The sequence below is a fragment of the Myxine glutinosa genome, chromosome 6, assembly GCF_964187855.1.
Source record: "Myxine glutinosa chromosome 6, kmMyxGlut1.1, whole genome shotgun sequence".
Taxonomy (NCBI): Eukaryota; Metazoa; Chordata; class Myxini; order Myxiniformes; family Myxinidae; genus Myxine; species Myxine glutinosa.
Genome location: NC_136266.1, coordinates 91,824,747 through 91,844,922, shown reverse-complemented (window position 1 = coordinate 91,844,922; position 20,176 = coordinate 91,824,747). Strand labels below are relative to the sequence as shown.

The following is a 20,176-nucleotide window of genomic DNA, read 5'->3' as shown; positions in this document are numbered from 1 at the left end:
ACCTCATCCCAAACCCAGATTTAAAAAAACAAAATTAGCACCGGTATGTGTGTGTGTATATATATATATATATTGTGACGGATCCGGGGGAAGGCACTCCCGTTAGCAAGGGGGGGTTATTCCCCTTGTCCTGTTAAGCTGGCCGTCTCCACCGGTCCTGGAACTATCTCGCTCCTTTGCGGGATGAGATTGGCCAGGGTGATTGGTCAAGGATTTCCCAAATACCTTCACCAATCTCTCCGCAAAGCAGGGAAATGAGTCCCTGCTCGAACCGCGGATGTGATGGTAATTGCCGAGCGGTTTAGCAATCCACGATCCGAGCCGTTAGCAAATAGACTAACCCGATTATAGCGGTTGGCCACAGGTACTCAATTGGAGACAGGACAAAAGCGATCGGGGGAAGAAGAAACCAAAGTAAGGAATAACAAGTATTTATTAATTATTTACACGAAATGAAGAGGAAACGAAAGGCAAACAATATACAGAAGAAGAAGAAGAAGAAGCAGGACACAGGGCAGCCTTAAAACAGTCTTATATTATCAACGCCCCAACAGAACAAACAGACTCACACGAATAGGGAATGGCAGGAAGGAATGGCTGGAAGGAGGAGAAGGTCCAGGCAGACGGCAGGGCAGGAAGGTCCGGGCAAATGCACAGCGTCGAGGTTGGCTCCAGTCCACGCTCCGGGCTTGAGGCGAAACCCGGCGGCAGCTGCACATATATTTTCACGCGGGCTGACAATGTGAATATATCGCGTAATGTCAGTGGACCCACTCTTCTGCCTCACGATTCTTCGCACCCATCTCCCTCTCACTCATCTGTCGACGCACTCATCTCTCTCGAAGCAGTCCCTCGCACTCGCTTTTATTGTCCGTTCTTGTATCAAGCCGCCGGCTCCGATGACACGCCTACCGGTCGGCTCACCTCGGCCCTGGTTGGCCGGGCAGGGCTCGCTGGCTCCACCTCTGATGGTGAGTTGACGTGCCACACCTTGTTCTTGTGTCCCGCCCCCTTTTTCCTCGGCTTGAGACCGCATGTTCAATGGCGGCTTGGGGCAAGCAACCGAATCAAGACAAGGGGCGGCGAACGCTGCCCTACCGCTCTCTCTGCACTTTGAAGAGCGGGAGCGATGATTGGGGAAATTGAAGGGGCCTATCTTATTTGATTAATGCAACGCAGATTCAACTATTGGGAACAGATCCTTAACTAAAACACATAATAATGAGATAACTACAGAGAGGTCCTATGGTGCTCTACGTGTTGTACATGGACTAACTAGGGTGCGATCTTTAATAAAGCCAAATAATGGGGATATTTACAGGGGATCATTTATAAAGGAACATTTACTAAAATTTACAAAGTGAAGGTTCTAAAAACCGTAACTATATATATATATATATATATATATATATATATATATATATATTATATATATATACTAGCAGAAGTATCCGGCATTGCCGGGCGGGGGAGGGGAGGGGAGGGGGAAGAGGAGGGGAGGGGAACGGGGGGGGGGGGGAGGGGAGGAGAGGGGGGGAGGGGAGGAGAGGGGGGGAGGAGAGAAGAGGGGGGGGAAGTACCCGGCATTCCGTGTATAAACGTGAGGGAGAAGAGGGGGGAGGGGGAGGGGCAGGGGAGGGGGGAAGGGGAGGGGAGGGGGGAGGGGGAGGGGGAGGGGGAGAGGGAGGGGGAGGGGGAGGGGGAGGGATGGGAGAGGAGAGTGGTGGGAGGGGGGAGGGGGAGGGGGAGGGGAAGGGGCAGGGGGGGAGGGGGAGGGGAAGGGGCAGGGGGGAGGGGAGGGGGGAGGGGAGGGGGAGGGGGAGGGGGTATGGGGAGGGGAGGGGGAGGGGGGATGGGGAGGGGAGGGGGAGGGGGGGGAGGGGGAGGGGAGGGGGAAGGGAGGGGAAGGGGCAAGGGGGAGGGGGAGGGGGAGGGGAGAAGGGGAGGACGGAGGACGGAGGGGGAAGGGGAGGGCCAGTCAACAATGACGTTGCGGTTCTCATGGTCGGAGAGCAGCACAACAATCGCGACATCGTCCTGAATCTTCGCAACAGCACGAAGCGGCTTTTGGAGACTCACCGATCCTGTGACGCCCTCCAGTACCGGCGTTGCCAGGTGGGGGAAGGGAGACCCGTACATTCCCAACCCATACATTCGCCCTCTCGACTCAAGCTCACTCGGACAAAACTCAAAAGCCTCGCACAAATTACACCGTGAAGGCCCAATGGCCATGTCTATGCTACAAATCAAGTACGTGAGCGAGTCGGGCGCACTGAATTGAAAATATATAGAACGCTCATACTCCGTGAAAAGTGAAGCCAACTGGCGGCGGGGATGGAATAACTCACATTATTTCAACCTGAGAGGTGTTTCACCTCGCTCCGGTGGATTTACCTGCCGATGCACTTATTACTTGGATTTGTCCCAATGGAGCAAGGTGATTAAGAGGTCAAAGGATACCAGAGTCAACGACTCTGAAGTTCAGCTACATCTTAGCTCAGCCACAGCTAAATGCAACACAAACTATACATGAATAGGCTAACAAAGGCACGTTAACGTTTTTTTTTTTTTTTTTTTTACTTTACTTTAAACACTTATCGCAGACTCATGCGGCACACTCAATTGATTGTGCTTATTCGGAACATCACGTGATCGCTCTGAGCGAATCAGCGCGCTGCTCTGCCACCGGTCAGAATCCGTGTATAATATTCCTCGCTGAAAAAAAATCTATGTGAAACATGCTACTATCTATGCTAACTCATGCTAAATGCTATTCATGCTAAAATAAAATCTATGCTACTTGCTGGTGGCAAGGAACATCACGTGATCGCGTCACGAACATCATTCGTGATCACGTCATCACGTGATCGTGATCGTCATCAATGAGCGCGAATGAGCGAATCAGCGCGCTGCTCTGCCACCGATTCAGATTCGCTGAAAAAAAATATGGATCTAGAGATGAAAGAAAAAAAAACCTATGTGGTGTGAATGGCAATGTTCCTCGCTGAAATGTGAAAAAACGCAATCGCTTTTCGCTCTGAAATACGTGCGAACGCGTAACTGAGTTAATGGCGGCAAGGAACATCACGTGATCGCTCTGAGCGAATCAGCGCGCTGCTCTGCCACCGGTCAGATTCCGTGCATAATATTCCTCGCTGAAATGCGCTGAGGTAAAAATATGGTAAAAAAAATATTATGAAATAAATTTTTAGGTCGGCCATGTCTGTGCCAAATATCAAGTACGTGAGCCTCTCCGTTTAGGAGTCTATCGGTAACATTACACACACACACACACACACACACACACACACACACACACACACACACACACACACACACACACAAACTGTGTTTTATATATATAGATAAGGATTTACAGGAAAAACAATCGTCACTTAACTGGAGACTTTCAGAAGCATGACACGATTACAGGACTGTTTTATCTCAAAATGTAAATCAACTACAATACATACGTGGATCTAATAAACATTCCTCTTCATCATTCCCCTCTGAAGGCAGCACTTCTGTTAGCCTCTCTCCAAATGAGTGCACTCCTACACGAAACCAGCGAGCTTCCATACCTAATAATGCGAGATAATAATTGACATAAAATGGGGAAATTTGAAATATGTACAAGTACATGGTGACACTTCTGATTAGCCTCCAAATCTACCTACACTACTCACTATAAGTTCGGGATATTGGCAGGTTCTTCGGTGTGGTTGATTTTGTGTATTAATTATGTTGAAAAAAGTTGTTGGTCCTCATTCTATGGTTATTAATGAGTGTGAAAAAACACAGCATTCTTGATTTCAATACCCCAACCCTAACCCCTATTAAAAAAATTAACTCCCACAATATCCCTAACTTATTGTGAGTAGTGTAAAAGTGGTCACAATATCACCAACTTCAGTTCAAACTTAATTTAAAGTACAAAATTGCAATGTGGCATCAAACCGATTCAGCTGCAATCATAATGCTTCTTTATAAATTGTTTACAAAGAACATTTTATCATAAAATTATCAATTTATGGCAAATATGTATAGGTATATGCAATTTTTATGCAAGCGGATTTCAATCATAGTGGTAATTAAATATTTCATACAAATGTCAGAAAAAATCGACAATCATCAAAGCCTTCGTGACACGAGCCTTTATGATTAAGACCAGTTCTCCATTCTACAAATTATCAAATATGTGCACAAAGTGTTACGCGAGTGTAAATACACACAACATTGTTACGTTTGTAGGGGGTAGACAATGATTACCTTAGAACCAGGTAGATTTGCATAAATTAGCATGCTCCGTATGTCGCGATGAAAAAGAAGAACCACCATGTAATAAGTAGGGAATCTGTTTAGCCCGGATGTCGTGTAAGGTGTATCTTTGTCCCCATTACAAGAAGTGGGGTATGTTAATTAGCTCAGGGATTATGGGTAATTTATCCCTTGTATGTCGTTACCTCTGTAATTTATTTCCTATGTCCCTTTTGGCACCACACCATAGACACATAGCCAAGCCACGCAATCGCCCGCATTTAAACTTACTAATTAAAAAGCTAACCGGAAGTCATGCATCGAGCCCTACTGCTGACAACCCCGACTTTGAAGCGCACAGGACGGGCGGGCCGAGGGTCATGCCTGGAGAGGCGGTGCTTAGTCAGGGTTTTGATTGGCATGGGGCCGGGGTAGGATGGGACTTGCTGATGGGAGCAGGGAGCGACTGGTGGGGAGCGGCTCACTGGTTGGCGGGGCACCCCGGAAGACGTGAGAGGCTGGACGAAAAAGGAATGCGCTAGCAGACATTCTCTCTCTTCTTCTTGGCTTTTTGCTCTAGCGGACATTTTTCTCTTCTCTTCTCCTTGGCTTCATGGGCTAGCAGACATTTTCTCTCTTCTCCTTGTCTTCTCACTCTCACCGACATTTATCGCTCTCGTGTGCCCTGTCGTACCAAAGATGATAGCGAACGGTCGCGATTCCCTTTTGCACATTCTCGCCCTGAACCTCGTACAAATGGTGGCATTTTGCTCTCGGGCTCAAGGAGGTGTTCGTGAATGGCCGTGTTTGGGACATCTTTCTGGTGGTCGTGCAGAGGCACAGCCGCGGCTTGGGGACCGTGGTTTTCCGTGCAGAGGACGGGTGGACGAGCACGGTGTGGAAGAGGCAGAGCTGCAGAACGAAGTGCTGTGGATTTCCGGACGGGAACGGCGAGTGGACAGGCGCGGCCCGTTCAATTTACACGTGAGGCCCGGAGTGAGCGCGACACACAGTGAGGCTGGGTTTTTGCCGCCCACACGCTGTGCGGAAGAGCGAGTGCATTTTACCGCGAAGGCCTGAGACGACTTTGACGATTCCTGGTGAGATGCACCGATCGAGTTTAGCTAAGTGCAATAAAATTACACCTTTTATTTTTACATCATTATATTTCCCTTTGTCCGTGTTTGGATCTGGTGTGGAAGGTCCCTCAAGTTAGGAATTTAGTTTATCGTGCGTTTCTTTGTTACCGGCATTTTCTTTAATAAACCTGTTAATTTTTGTACATTTTAATTCCGTTTCGTTTGAGTTATTTTTTTGCAGGTTTGAGGACTGCCGGTGGGATCCGTGAAGGTAAGCGCTCCACCATTTCAACTGAATGCCTCGGAGTAACAGATCGTTTGGTCATCGGTGCTACCCTAAGGTGTTCACCAAGGGTAGTCACGTGACAATATTTTCTGACAAAATGGAAATTTGTCGACAATTATGGGGAAGTGATGCTCTTGAGTTTTTGCAAAATGGGGGACAAGTATCCAGAAGGGCCACCAAAATCTAAATTCCATTTCCAGAGCTGAAAACAGAATTTTAAGTGTTTCCTTTGTAGGAAAATCTCATCTGATGATCTTGTGATGCTGAATATTTTAGATGCTGGTCTCAGAGGTTAAACTTGTCCTTCAAAACCGTAAGACCTTGTCTAATCTAGTCTCACCTTGTCACCCCATGAGGATCATGAAACACACGTACCTATCTATTTCCATGGTCAACCACTAGACACGGTTTAGTCTGTCAGATTTCTAAGCCTAAGCATTATCTATGACCTCTCCTGGCCTGACCATATAAGAAAACTGTTCTCCAAAGCCAGTTGCAGGCTCAGCAACCTCAACTGTTCCAGGTTTATGCTTGGTAATCACAACTCAGTCTACAAAGCTTTTGCCTGTAATTTAATGGAGTACTGTTTTCTGTTCAGGAATGGTACTGCAGGATCACAGCTGTATCTCCTAGATTATGTTCTAGGTCACCTACTGGCAATATAATTTTTGTTATTTTAGTTTGGGCTGCTCATTAGATGGTTGGAAAGGTGGCCGGTGCTGCTGTCTCGGCCCTTCACAGAGTAATGCCAATGGCATTTTCGGATGATTGAGGCACTCGCCCAAGAGCGGGGCCTGCTGACCCGCTGACAGAATGGCTGGCAGTTGTCACAGGTCCTAGATCATCTGGGCCCCAAGGAGGTGCTGTGAAAGGTGCACATCCTTCATAGGTGCCCTCTCGTTCTCCCTACCGTGAAAAAGGTTTGTTGGAATGCTTTGCTCCCTGTCTTGCCAACGACAATAAGGATATCTCATGGCAGGCCGCCCATGAGTGTCTTCTGGTGCGGGTGTTTCTGTGCCAGAGAAAGCTGAACACTTCCATCCAGTGTCCTCGACCTTTGTGTAAGGGGAGGAAACTGTTCGGCATGTCCTTTGTGAATGTCCTTTCGCCAGGAGTGTCTGGTGTGGAAGTGTAGATTCCAGTTACTGCTTAATTAAATAAAACTAAACTTCTTGGCTGTAAGGAGGTCGAAAATGGCTGTTTCTATTAAACTCCATATTAGCCCCTGATGGGCCATTTAAACAAGCCTTTTCGATTCTCCATAATTTTATAATCACTTATAAGTAGATTAGAATTCACTATGTACTCTTTTCATATATCACAAATGAAATAAATATATATTAGTGGTACATAAATGTACTGTAGGCATTTAGATTCTGGGTTGTGGGTAATACACATTGTATCGAGCAATGTATTTGGAAAAAAGTATTTTTATGTGACATCTGTGATGGGATAACAATGAGTGCCTTCTATACCATATAGTTGTAAAATCTGTTTACTCCCTCTCTTATTGGATGAACTGCAATAACTTTTACTTTGTATGATTCCCAAGCTCTGATTGGATAACTACTCCAAGAACTCTTTTCGTATCATTTCATTTCCTGAACGTCCTTATCAGTATGTGCGTCAGGGATGGCCTTGACATTATTCAGCCTCTTCCATTTAAAAACCATGACTATTCTGCCGAAACTTTGAAAGAGTTTTGGGGTATGAAAGACCAGACGGGGATATTGTGTTGTTCATTGCTATGGCAATTCTTGTGATTGATTTTGATTAAATCGATTGATACGTATTGTGATTTTCTGGTCTACTCTTTCCTGTGCACGGATTAATAACTATCTGTGTACGTATCAATAAATATTTCACATTCCCCTACATGAGGAGAATAAATTATTCTTCGACACTGGTCACTTGCGGCCGGCCTCCTTGATCTCTACGTGCCCTGGCTGGTGATGAACAGATGGGATGTCTTTGTGTTCTATGTGTTTTATCCAATCTAGTGCCCTGCCTCAGGTGGAGGTGGGCTTGGAGGATAGTCAATGTTGTCAAGACTGTCCTATTGTGAGCATGAGCCAGAGGAATCTCATGGAAATGTTGGATGGATTCTGGGCAGATCTGGGGCATCGCCTTATCCTGCCTCCGGAGGTACAAATTCAGTGACTTGTAGATCAACTCAGCTCAGTGCTCAGTGACTTGCGGGCCACAAGGCGAGGTGCTGGAAATAATGATGGGTCAGACATGCTGTAAAGTGTAAAGCACTCCCCGAATCGGTAAAGCCAGTCGGGCTTTGCCATAAGGAAAGGGGTGGTCCCGCCAGTGGGAATTTCACACGAAGGTGTAGGCGGCGGTCACATGTCGTTACATTTACCGACCAAGCTTTCTGCCTGGGCCTGAATAGGTCGGTGGTGTTCTGGCAGGTGTGCTTGCAGGACGTGTTGAGCCGTAACTGCCGCTACTCGTGACGTAACATCAACGAGATGCTCCCAAGTCCCATCACAACCCCACTCAGGCACTGACTCACCTAATCATTCGGTGGTTTCATTCGGGAATACATTCGGTGGTTTCATTCGGTAATACATTCGGCGATGTCATCGGGTGGTTTCATTCGGTGATACATTCATTGATGTCATTCGGTGGTTTCATTCGGTAATACATTCGGTGATGTCATCCGGTGGTTTCATTCGGTGATACATTCGGCGATGTCATTCGGTGGTTTCATTCGGTAATACATTCGGCGATGTCATCCGGTGGTTTCATTCGGCGCCAGTTAGCTGAGATAGACCTTATCGTGTTCTCACTCCATTGGATCACACACAGCACGCCATTTCTGTGAATGGATTGAGCTTTATTGGGAGCTCACGCAAAACACATCAAGCTCAAGGAAATCAGAGAGCGAAGAGGAATAAGACCATCAATGCGACAAAAAGGCACAACCGAGCATGCGCAAGACGGCGCCAGACGACGTCACGTCCTATGTACTAAACCAACAACAACCAATACTGGCGCGGTAATACATTCGGCGATGTCATCCGGTGGTTTCATTTGGTATTACATCCGGCGATGTCATTCGGTGGTTTCATTCGGCAATACATTCGGCGATGTCATCCGGTGGTTTCATTCGGTAAGACATTCGGCGATGTCATCTGGTGGTTTAATTCGGTATTACATCTGGCTCTTTCATTCGTTAAAACATTCGGCGATGACATCCGTGGGTTTCATTCGGTAATACATTCGGTGGTTTCATTCTGTAATACATTCAGTGGTTTCATTCGTAATACATTCGGTGGTTTCATTCGTAATACATTTGGTGGTTTCATTCGGTAATACATTCGGTGGTTTCATTCGGTAATACATTCGGTGGTTTCATTCGGTAATACATTCTGTGGTTTCATTCGTAATACATTCGGTGGTTTCATTCGGTAATACATTCTGTGGTTTCATTCGGTAATACATTCTGTGGTTTCATTCGGTAATACATTCGGTGGTTTCATTCGGTAATACATTCGGTGGTTTTATTCGGTAATACATTCGGTGGTTTCATTCGGTAATACATTCGGTGGTTTCATTCGGTAATACATTCGGTGGTTTCATTCGGTAATACATTCTGTGGTTTCATTCGTAATACATTCGGTGGTTTCATTCGTAATACATTCGGTGGTTTCATTCGGTAATACATTCTGTGGTTTCATTCGGTAATACATTCGGTGGTTTCATTCGGTGGTTTCATTCATTGGTTTCATTCGTAATACATTCGGTGGTTTCATTGGGTAATACATTCGGTGGTTTCATTCGTAATACATTCGGTGGTTTCATTCGGTAATACATTCTGTGGTTTCATTCGGTAATACATTCGGTGGTTTCATTCGGTAATACATTCTGTGGTTTCATTCGGTGGTTTCATTCGTTGGTTTCATTCGTAATACATTTGGTGGTTTCATTCGGTAATACATTCGGTGGTTTCATTCGTAATACATTCGGCGGTTTCATTCGGTAATACATTCGGTGGTTTCATTCGGTAATACATTCGGTGGTTTCATTCGTAATACATTCGGGGGTTTCATTCGGTAATACAGTCTGTGGTTTCATTCGGTGGTTTCATTCGGTGGTTTCATTCGGTAATACATTCGGTGGTTTCATTCGGTAATACATTCTGTGGTTTCATTCGGTGGTTTCATTCGTTGGTTTCATTCGTAATACATTCGGTGGTTTCATTCGGGAATACATTCGGTGGTTTCATTCGGTAATACATTCGGTGGTTTCATTCGGTAATACATTCGGTGGTTTCATTCGGTAATTCATTCGGTAATACATTCGGTGGTTTCATTCGGTAATACATTCTGTGGTTTCATTCGTTGGTTTCATTCGTAATACATTCGGTGGTTTCATTCGTAATACATTCGGTGGTTTCATTCGGTAGTATTCGGTTGTTTCATTCGTAATACATTCGGTGGTGTCATTCAGTGGTTTCATTCAGTAATACATTCGGTAGTTTCATGCTCAGAAATGAGCATGCCGGCAATGAAGAATCTCCCGTTTCATTTTCAACCACACTGGTAAATGCACTTGATCAATACGCACAGTATGGTGAGTACCGCAGGTATTGTATTACTATTAGGCGGGAAATGAGAATTACCCATGTGATTGAATTTATCGATCACAATGTATTTATCTTTCCGCACAACACCAACGGAACCTCCCTTCATCTTATGTCCCTCATGAATGAAGTTAAACTCTGAGGAGGCGGTGATCACACAAGTATAGAAAGGTGTGTGAACTCGACAAATGAATTAAATGATTGGATCGTTCTGTATGAGTGAACAGTGATATTAAGTGCTCTTTTCATGGGATCACTTAAGTCTTAAAAGGAAGAAAAACAAAATATGGGGGCGGGGTGAGGGGAGGAGGACGAGGAAGGACCTACCTCAGTTCATTCGTGCATCGTGCACGTGCGTCATATTTTATGTTCCCGCTTCATGTTCAGATTGATGAGTCGCGTCACGTGGTGTGAAACTCGACTTTGTGACCCCCTCGCGCTGTTAATGTTATAACAAAACAAACTGTACGTGCAGTGTGCACTTTCATCTGGTTTTTTTTTTTAACCTTATTTATAGAAGGAATTATCCGAACGACTGTACGATTTATAAAATGCTGTAATATAATGACCAAAAGGACGAGGTGTAGCCTATTGATGTGTTTTATTGCCAAATATTAATAATTTGTCAGATAAATCAGGCAATATAAAACCAATCCGACACTAAATGTAAAAAACAAATGAACCGGAAGTGATCTTGCAAACACCATCCCATTCCCCACATAATTATAATATGTCTTTGTTTCATCTTAGCCAGCTTCACGTGTGTTTGTAGCATGACATGTACAAGCATTTTAAAATTAATTTTCAAATTCACCTGTATTACGTTAATGACTGGAATGGTCTCTTTGGAAGAAAGGTTGTGGCAGCAGACACGGTAGATAGGTTTGAAATGAACTTAAATGATAGGTATAAGTGTACCTGGGGATAGAAGGGATATGGTATGTATTGGCCTCCTCTTGAGTTGAATTGCTTGACGTGGTTATAAGAAACCAGATATGGTTATTCTTCTTCTTCCTCTTATTTGTCCTCTTCTTCTGCTTCCTCCTCCTCCTCTTTATCTCTTCCTCTTTCCTCTGCTGTTTTTCCTCCTTCTTCTTCTTCTTTTCAACCTTCTTCTGCCTTTACTCTTCTTCTTCTTTTTCATCTTCATCTTCTTCATCCAGATATGGTTTCGAGTGTTGCTCAAAGTCCTCTGTACTGTAGGTTATGGTGTAGGGCTTTGATCATGGTGCTGGAGATGGCTCAATTAACTTATCATCATAATTTGAAGTACCCGTAGCACGCACACCATTTTTGATATTGTTGACAGTCTTGTCAGTCTATATTGATGGACAGTGATGAGGCGACGGGCTTGATTTTTGTGGTAATGCACATACGGTATTGTCACCAAGTAAGTGGGAATAAAACACTAAAGGAGGTCGAGGTTGTCGCTGCTATCGTTTGATTTATTTCTTTAAATAAAGTTTTTCTGCACAACACAATTCTGGTGGTTTTTCAAAGGGTCGGTGTAGCTGGCTGTAATCGGGGGGTGGTGGGGTTGGGGGGTGATGAAAAGATTACATTACGGCTGCCAGGGTTTGAATTTTTTTCTTTTTGTTAGATCACCGCAGATCATGTGTCGGAGCTTGGATCTGGTTCAGTTACGTAATTTAATTCCTTGTGCTCATGCGATCCTTCCGAAGATTCCATGGGAATCACTTCCGGTTAAAAAAAATTATACGAGTACGGAGTATACCACGTGGTCTCGTGTTGGCTGTTGCTTTGCTGCTGTTCAGTGGAAATGTCACTTTGACCTTTCTTTAAAAGGAGAAGCTAAAAGTGAAAGCTCCAAATCTAATAAATTAATTTCTGCGTCATCCCGTTTAAAAGCAGACCTGAGCTTTGCTATGTTGGTTGCTCGGCGAGTATTGCTGCTGCCCTTGCTGTCCGGCGGACCTCCAGCGGTGCCGGCTCGGGCCCGGCTCTTGCCTGTCTGTGTAAAGGGCTTCCAGTCGAGCTCGTGCCCCAAAGAGCGCCACCGGCTCTCCCACCTCAAGCCAAGGCAACACCCGAGCCTCTGCTTTCCTTGTCGTGGTCGATCGTCTCACACGGTTCGTATGCTGCCTTCATTCATGGAATGCAGGCCTTCCAAAACAAAACCATGATCCTATTAAACATAATGTTTGCGCCTTAAAGACTTGCATAGTATATGTGGATGTGATGACGAGGACATTTGTGACTGGCTCTGGCAAAAGCAGACACTTGGGGGCAAAAATCAAAATTGAGATTTTGATATCATCTGATTCCTCATGCTTTTCTTTTTCATTTGATATAAACATTATGTTAATTGGATGAAAATTAACGAAGTTTTGGTATTTTAATGACAATTATATTTTCGTTTAAACAATGGAAATGATTAGGTTCAAAGTTCATAATACAGTTCACACGCACAAAGAATGTGCACACGTTGAGCTTTTCATTCATACCAAACATGTATGTGAAGGATCTCCTTCGAATTACGATGTGTGGCTCGTAGTAAAACATCGAAATTTCGCGATCTTCGTGTCTTTTTGAGCACATTTTGAGAGACATTTTAGATTCTCTGTCGAATTTCACAACTTTTCTGTTGTTTCTTCGAAAAATGTTTTGATGCATAATAATCTAGAGAAGTTATTTATTTATTTTTTGTATTTTTTTTTTTTTGTATACAAGGTCGAGGCTCGTGTAAGAGCTAACTGATCACAAAAAAAAACAACTGACACATAAGAGGAAATAAAGGGAGCGGGAGACAAGATGGGGAGAGAGCGGGAAGCACACAAGTACAACATTTGAGAGCAGGGACATCGGGAGATCTGTGGGAGGGAGAGGGATTGGGTGAAAGGGGGGGAGGAGGCATGGGAAGGGTTAGAGGTTAAAAAAAACAAAAAAAACACTGCTAGGACTTCCAGGAAAGAAATCGGTATTTCTAAAAAGTGCATCTAGGATGAATTAACGGGGGGGGGGGGGGGGGGGGGGTAAAATAAGAGATGGTGGTGGACAGCTGTTTTAAAGACCTGGAGGAAGGGGTGGGATTGAAGGGAGTGGGGGAGTTTGTTCCAGAGGTGGGAGAAAAGAGGAGTGAAGGTGAATAGAGAGTCTTGATTTTGGCAGTTTAACCATAAAGGGTTGCAGGCAGATCTTGTGCGACCTGTAGGAATATTTGGGGGACAGAGCACAGAGAGAGCTGGGGGAGCAAGGCTGGAGAGGGGTTGGTAGAGGACTGAAAGACCACCAACCTGCCTGCGGTGGGTGAGTGAAAGGCCCTTGGAGTTAGCTTCATCGTGGGAGATTCCAATGATTCTGAAAGCTTTGGTTTCAACAGCGTAAAGCCGAGCTAAGTGTGAGGCAGGAACACCGGCCCAGAGGGGAGAACAGTATTCCATTGAGCTGCGGATGAAAGCCTTGAATGTTGTGAGGAGCTCAGGTGTGCCAAGGAAGGACTTCGCACGACGGAGGATGCCCAGTCGGCGACTGGCTTTGGAGGCCTGCTTGGAAATGTGGTTTTCCCAGGAAAGATCATGGCAGATAGTGAGACCCAAAAGCTTAAGTGACAGAACTTCTTGAAGAGCATTGTTGAGAAAGTAATTGGAGGGTTGTCCAGTCGGTCTTTTCGGAAAGACATAATGAGAGTGTGAGATTTGTCAGGATTGAAAGACATGTTCCACTTGTTTGACCAGTCTGTGATTTTGTCCAGGTCTGCAGAGAGTGAGGAGGCTGCAGACTGCCGATCTGAGGGATCGGGTATGGAGCGGCAGAGAGTGGAGTCATTAGCAAAGAGATAGAGAGGAGAGGAGTTTTCCAGAGACTCGGAGAGATCATTGAAGACCAGAAAAAGCACAGGGCCCAGAACACTGTCTTGGGGAACTCTAGCCTGAACAGGAAGGGGAGATTAGAGAAAACCATTCAGGGCCACACCTTGACAACGACCAGCGAGGAAGTCCGCAAGTCGTGTGTGGAGATTTCCATGGATACCATAAGAGGAGAGTTTGGTGACCACAGCGGGGTGCCAGACTGTATCGAAGGCACGTGATATGTCGAGGGAGACGGCTCTAATTTCCTGTTTGGCATTCAGGACCTCCATCCATTGTTGAGACAGCAGAAGCAGCATGTCCAGAGTAGAATGACCTGGTCTGAATCCAAAATGATGATCCGAGATCAAGCCGTTGGAGAAAAGGAAGGATTTGATGTCAGAAGCGATGATTGATTCCATGACCTTGCTGATTATTAGGAGCAGGCTGATTGGTCTGTAGTTGCAAGGATCTGTTTTTGCAACTTTTTGGTGTAAAGCAGTAATGTTGGCTGATTTCCAAGCAGATGGCAGATGACCTTGAGCAAAAGAGAGGGTGAAGATAAGAAGATAATTAAGATAATTAAGATAAATCCACCCATAACTTTGCCCTCAACATCGACGGTATCCCAGTATCCACCTCCCCTCTCATCCGGAATCTTGGCGTCATCTTTGACCAAACCCGCTCCTTCGACAAATACACTAAACAGATCACAAAGACAGCCTTCTTTCACCTGAAAAACATCGCCCGCCTCCGCTCATCCCTCTCCTCCACGGCTGCAGAAACCCTCATCCACGCCTTCATCACCTCCCGTCTGGACTACTGCAATAGCCTCCTCTATGGTTCACCCTCAACAATCACCAATAAACTCCAATACATTCAGAACTCCGCTGCTCGTCTACTCACCCAATTCCCGGACCCGTGACCACATCACCCCCGTCCTTTACAAGCTTCACTGGCTCCCCATCTCCCAGAGAATCCAGTACAAAATCCTCCTCTTGACCTACAAAGCCCTCCATAACCTGGCCCCATCCGACCTGGCTGACCTCCTCTCCAGACACACTCCCACCCGCAACCTCCGCTCTGCTAGTACCAACCTCCTGACCCCCCCCCCCCCCCCCCAATCCGGACCAAATTTAGATCCTGGAGGGACAGGGCCTTCTCCATCGCTGCTCCCACCCTCTGGAACTCACTACCTCACACCATCAGAGACTCCTCCTCACTCACCACATTCAAAACATCACTAAAGACCCACCTGTTCAGCACTGCATTCAACATTCAACCCACAGGGTTAGGGTTAGGGTTAGGGTGCATGATACAGGTGCGCATTTGTGCCGCGTGACGTGGTGACGTCATCGCGCTTTCACCTCAAAAGATTTATTTGATATAAGTTAATATTTTGAATAACTCGGTCAATACCAGTCCGAATTTCGCCAAATAAAGGTTCCCGTTATCATCCACAGATACCCCTGTATCCTCCTAGAGGCGAAGTCAGGATGAATTTCGCAAAAAATAAAGTCCTTCGGCGACGAAAATTTAGCATGGGGTTTTCCTATGTAAATTTACCCTGAAGTAATTTTACCGAAAATCCTGGAAATTTCGCGGGGCCAGTTTCTGTCGAGTGTTAAGACGTACTAGCGACTGCGAAATCCGGAATCAGAATGAAAATCCGAGCCTCCGTTAGCTCTAAGGGCCCCCCAAAACAAATCACCAATAAACTTTGGCAAGTTGGAGTTAGCTTGGAGTTATTAAAGGTCTAACTAGGTTCACTAGCCCTAACGTGGCCTAGTCAGCCATTGGGAGAGGACCGATGTATTCTGCCACTTTGGTCTCTTGTCACATTGATGCAAGGAGCCACCATACAACTGGGGCCACCATGAAAATGCCTCGAGGCATAACCCTAACCTAATCCCTGACTATCACTTCTCCTTCTCCCTCCTTTTGCTTTAAATATTTCCCTATTGATTCTTGTCTTTTTGCAATTGTTGTTTTCATGTTTTGTTATGCATTATGTTTTGCACTCTGTCAAAGCGCCTTTGGGCTTCATGAAAAGCGCTATACAAAATAAATGAATTATTATTATTATTATTAAGAGAGGGTGAGATAGAGCGGCAGAGCAGGATTTTAGCACCCGTGGGCTGATGCCATCTGGTCCAGTTGCAGAATTGGAGTCGAGGATTGACAGAGACTTCTCCACCTTGTCAGGAGAGAAGGACACAGAGTCCAGTAGCAGCTGGGTACGACTAGGTATGGTGGGTACAGAGAGAGACGGGTTTGGGAAACAAGATTTTGAGGCAAACACAGAGTTGAGGCATTCGGCTTTTTCACGTGCGGTGTCAACTGTGTAGTGTTACATGCTCCTCCCCAAACCCCGATCACGGTGTACCTCCGAGCCCCGAGAGGAGTCACAGCAGAAAGATGTGTTATTCTGTATGTCAAAGATCAATGGTGAAGCCACACCAATTGTTACCAACAAACAAATATTGTATTAAGATCACACAAGAATAACAGTACAACAACAATAGTAATCAATTGTACAACCAATATATATTTCCTATGATGGTACCATCAGGTTCGTACAATATAACTCACTATGCTCCAAGTGAGCGAAAAGAAGAACATTCCCCAATGTCTCTATTCCGGCATCAAGCCAAAGTCGATCCGCTCCCGCGATCGTCAGAACGATGTCCAATCGAGACCAGAATCCCGTTCGGATGACAGTCACATTCCCGCTGCCAAAGCTGCGCAAAGGTGCCCTCAAGGCGACTGGGAAATCACACCCTCGGGTTTGGACGTTCCACGGCTCCAAATAGGTGAACCGCAGATTTCCCACTCAAAAGTCACGTGACACACGCACACCAGATTAACGTCTGAATGCGGTGAAAATGGTTGAAACGAAGTGAAAAACCTTGAGCGATGCGCAAAGCGCGTGAGTCAAAATGGCCGACGGCCCATTCTCGTGGCGTAACGGCACTCCAACGATTCTCTTCGGAATCGACCGCAAAACCTGACACGCAGGTTGATCTGTCACAGCGATAACAACTCTGTCACAGGAATGCCTTTCCCGGGAAACCCAAAGTTCACTCCTGACCCTCGTTCGCTCCAGACCTCGAAGCAGCTCGGCTTCTTGTCCGACTCACTCGCTCCGCCTTTTCTCCTCCTCTTCCTCTCCTACCTCTTCTTCCTCTTCGTCATCATCCGGTACCGGTTTCATTTAAAACATTAACTTTTTTACCTTTTGAAAATAGTACTCTCTATTACCCCCAAACAACAACAATAATAGTACATGGAATCAAAAATGTTTACAGTGGATGAAAACCACAACAACGGAAGTGACGAATCCGTAACAGTAGCCGTTTGAGGTAAGAGAGGGGATGGAGGGGGAACAAACACCAGAAACAGATTTGACCAAACGCCATCAGGATTTGGATGAGGGAGACAGGTTTGAGAGTTCAGTTTTGAGAGCAGAGAGATATTGTTTCCTGGGTCTCCTGAGGGTAGACACACACTTGTTCGAGCTTTGTGAAAGGAAATGTTACTCTTTCTATCCATATAAAAATCTCAATTTGGTCCCTGTGGTCATATTTTGACTCTCTTCGGCTTTTTCCTGCTAAGAGAAATGCCCCCAAGTGTCTGCTTTTGCCAGAACCAGTCACATTTAGCCAGACTCGGTGGTGTCTTGGTTGGAGCGTCTGCTCTGAGTCTGGGAGGTCGGTGGTTTGAACCCCGGCCGACTCATCCCAAACACTTTAACAATGGTACATGCTGCTTGTTTGCTTCACTTGACCCCAAGCCTAGCCGAGCTCAGCATTTAAAAGGACAGAACACAGCCAAACAACCATTTGTTCGCCATCATTGTGCAAGCTTGATAGGCCTAAAGGCTTCCTCCTCTTCCTCCCCTTAATTAAAATCTGGTCCACCTGCTCCACACCCCACATCTTCTCCCCCTTGTAAAAACTTCATATTGTGCGTCCAACACATTTCTTTTCAAGTTAAAATTTTGACTGGTATGCATTCGTTACTCACGTTATGTTACGTGAGTAATCACGTTACGTGATTTTTGTCTGGGTGGTCTCCCCCATCCTCAGGGGACAAAGGGCAAACTTTAAATGTGCCCAAGATCGACTCAAAGGTTCTCCCCAGTGAGCACGTATGCCAATGGCCCCCAGCACGTATGCCCGTGTCCCCCAGCACGTATGCAAAATTTAGTGGACGTTGGCAAATCCGTTATTGATTCTATAAGGTTTATACATACATACATACATACATACATACATACATACATACATTTGGTGTATTTTAGCACAATTACAAGAATGTCCATAAAAAATGGAGAAATGTGTGATGTGGTAGTTGAACCTGGATTCCCCATATAATGAGACAGTATTTCAGGTCGGAACACAAACAGGTTTGAAGGGGAGAAGAAGTTGAGGTATATAGTCAATGGGGGAGGCTTGGTGGTGAAGCCGTGAACAGTTGAGGGTGTTGCATCAACGCGTCTTTCTTACTTTTATGGTCTTTTTTTATTATCCTGCGGCCCCCTGCCAGAGGCGTTACGTTCTCGGGTTGTCCTGCCATTCTGTGCCTCTGGCACAATAACTTGTGAACCGCTGAAATTATTTTTTTCAAACAAAACTATGTACAAATGTGTGTTATGAAACAAAGATTACCTGTTTAGATTTTGGATTCAAAGGATCACAGGTCATGTGACCCTTAGCTGAAAGTAGCAGAATTCCGTTACCATGATAACTTGTGAACTGCTGAAGGAATTTTGATCAAAGTTGGCACAACTATGTAATGTAATACAAAGATGGAATGATTATATTTTGGATTTAAAAGGTCAAAGGTCATGTGCCCTTTGAAAATCATCTTGCAAACCATAACTCGAGTTTGAAGCATCTGATGTCTCCTTATACACGTCTTCTCTCTCATTCTCTCACTCACGATTTCTCTTTCTCTTTCTCTCTCAGGTCCTTTAGCTTTCATGGAACCTTTAATTGAGATCAAACGTAACAGTGGGATGAGATCTAGCATGGGCGGAGGCCTATCCATTGACGTATTTGCATCAAATTATACTTTCAAGTTTTTATTGAAGTTGATAATGTATCTATCTTCCTTTCCTCAATATTCCTACTCATTGCCTGGAAAAGTTTGTGAACCTTTTCTTCCAAGAAGAATATCTGTGTATATTGGTTGAAGACATTTGTGCAAAATTGCATTTTTTTTTTTTCGTTGATTATTTCTTAATGAAAATAACTTGCAGCTTGTCTGGTATTAAGTTTAAAAAAGAATCGTTAATGTTGTATTATGGATGTTTTACAGACCTGGGAGGAATCGAAAGAGGATGAATTTGCAGAAAAGACAGCGATGGAGGAGTTTGAAGAGACCAATCTCACTAAGAGAAGGAAAGAAATACTCATGGCGGAGGGGTTGAGTGGAAAGAGTGGGAAGGAGTCAAGTGGAACATGTTATGACAACGAAGAATGGCATTATGAAGAGAATAACAGTGATAAAGAAACGCGGACTTTGGTATTTGAAGAAAACAATTCGTGCACTGATGACGTGAATGTGGGAGAAAGAGAGAGCTTTCCACATAATAATGAAGAGTGGGAAAGTGAGAATAATATTGGAGACAAGTTTCAGGCTTCAGAAAGTGGTGAAGTTGAATTGGATGAGGTTATACTAAAAGAAAAAGAGAAATTAAAAGAAAGAAAGGGGAGAGTAATGAATGAACAAAAATTATGCACTCATGAAGATTTGCAGGAAAAGTGTGAAACCGATCTTTGCATAGAGGAAGAAGAAACACTTGTAGGCATACACAGGTCAAATGTTGATGAGCAAGAGGATATACAAGTACAGTTGAATCAGAGAGAGGAGAATGACTGGATAGATAAGCAGCATGAAGAGGTGAAGAACTGGAATGATCTCCCAGAATATGTGCCTTATGAAGAAAAACAAGAAGAAGAAGAGGAACACTATCTTGCATTGCCCCAGTACAGGGAGGACAGGTACGGTTTTTTGCACAATGGAAATAAAGTAAAAACGGAAGTTATTATTCAGGAACATCTCTCCACGAACACACTTTCTCCTTTTCCTCTTTTTCATGTCACAGGTACACTAATCTGTGGGGCCTGGTAGTACCATTGAATACTCG

At 44.9% G+C, this 20,176-nt stretch overlaps 1 protein-coding gene across 1 annotated transcript in view; it reads left to right on the top strand.

The window, feature by feature from the left end:
• The first annotated feature begins 11,917 nt into the window (after positions 1–11,917).
• Positions 11,918–20,176, top strand: part of LOC137430074 (uncharacterized) — a 36,064-nt gene continuing 27,805 nt past the window's right edge. Inside the window, exons 1-2 of the mRNA XM_068120597.2 lie at positions 11,918–12,306; positions 19,345–20,030. Of these exons, the coding sequence (XP_067976698.2) occupies positions 12,103–12,306; positions 19,345–20,030 (890 nt within the window). The 5' untranslated portion in view covers positions 11,918–12,102. The remainder of the gene's footprint in view (positions 12,307–19,344; positions 20,031–20,176) is intronic.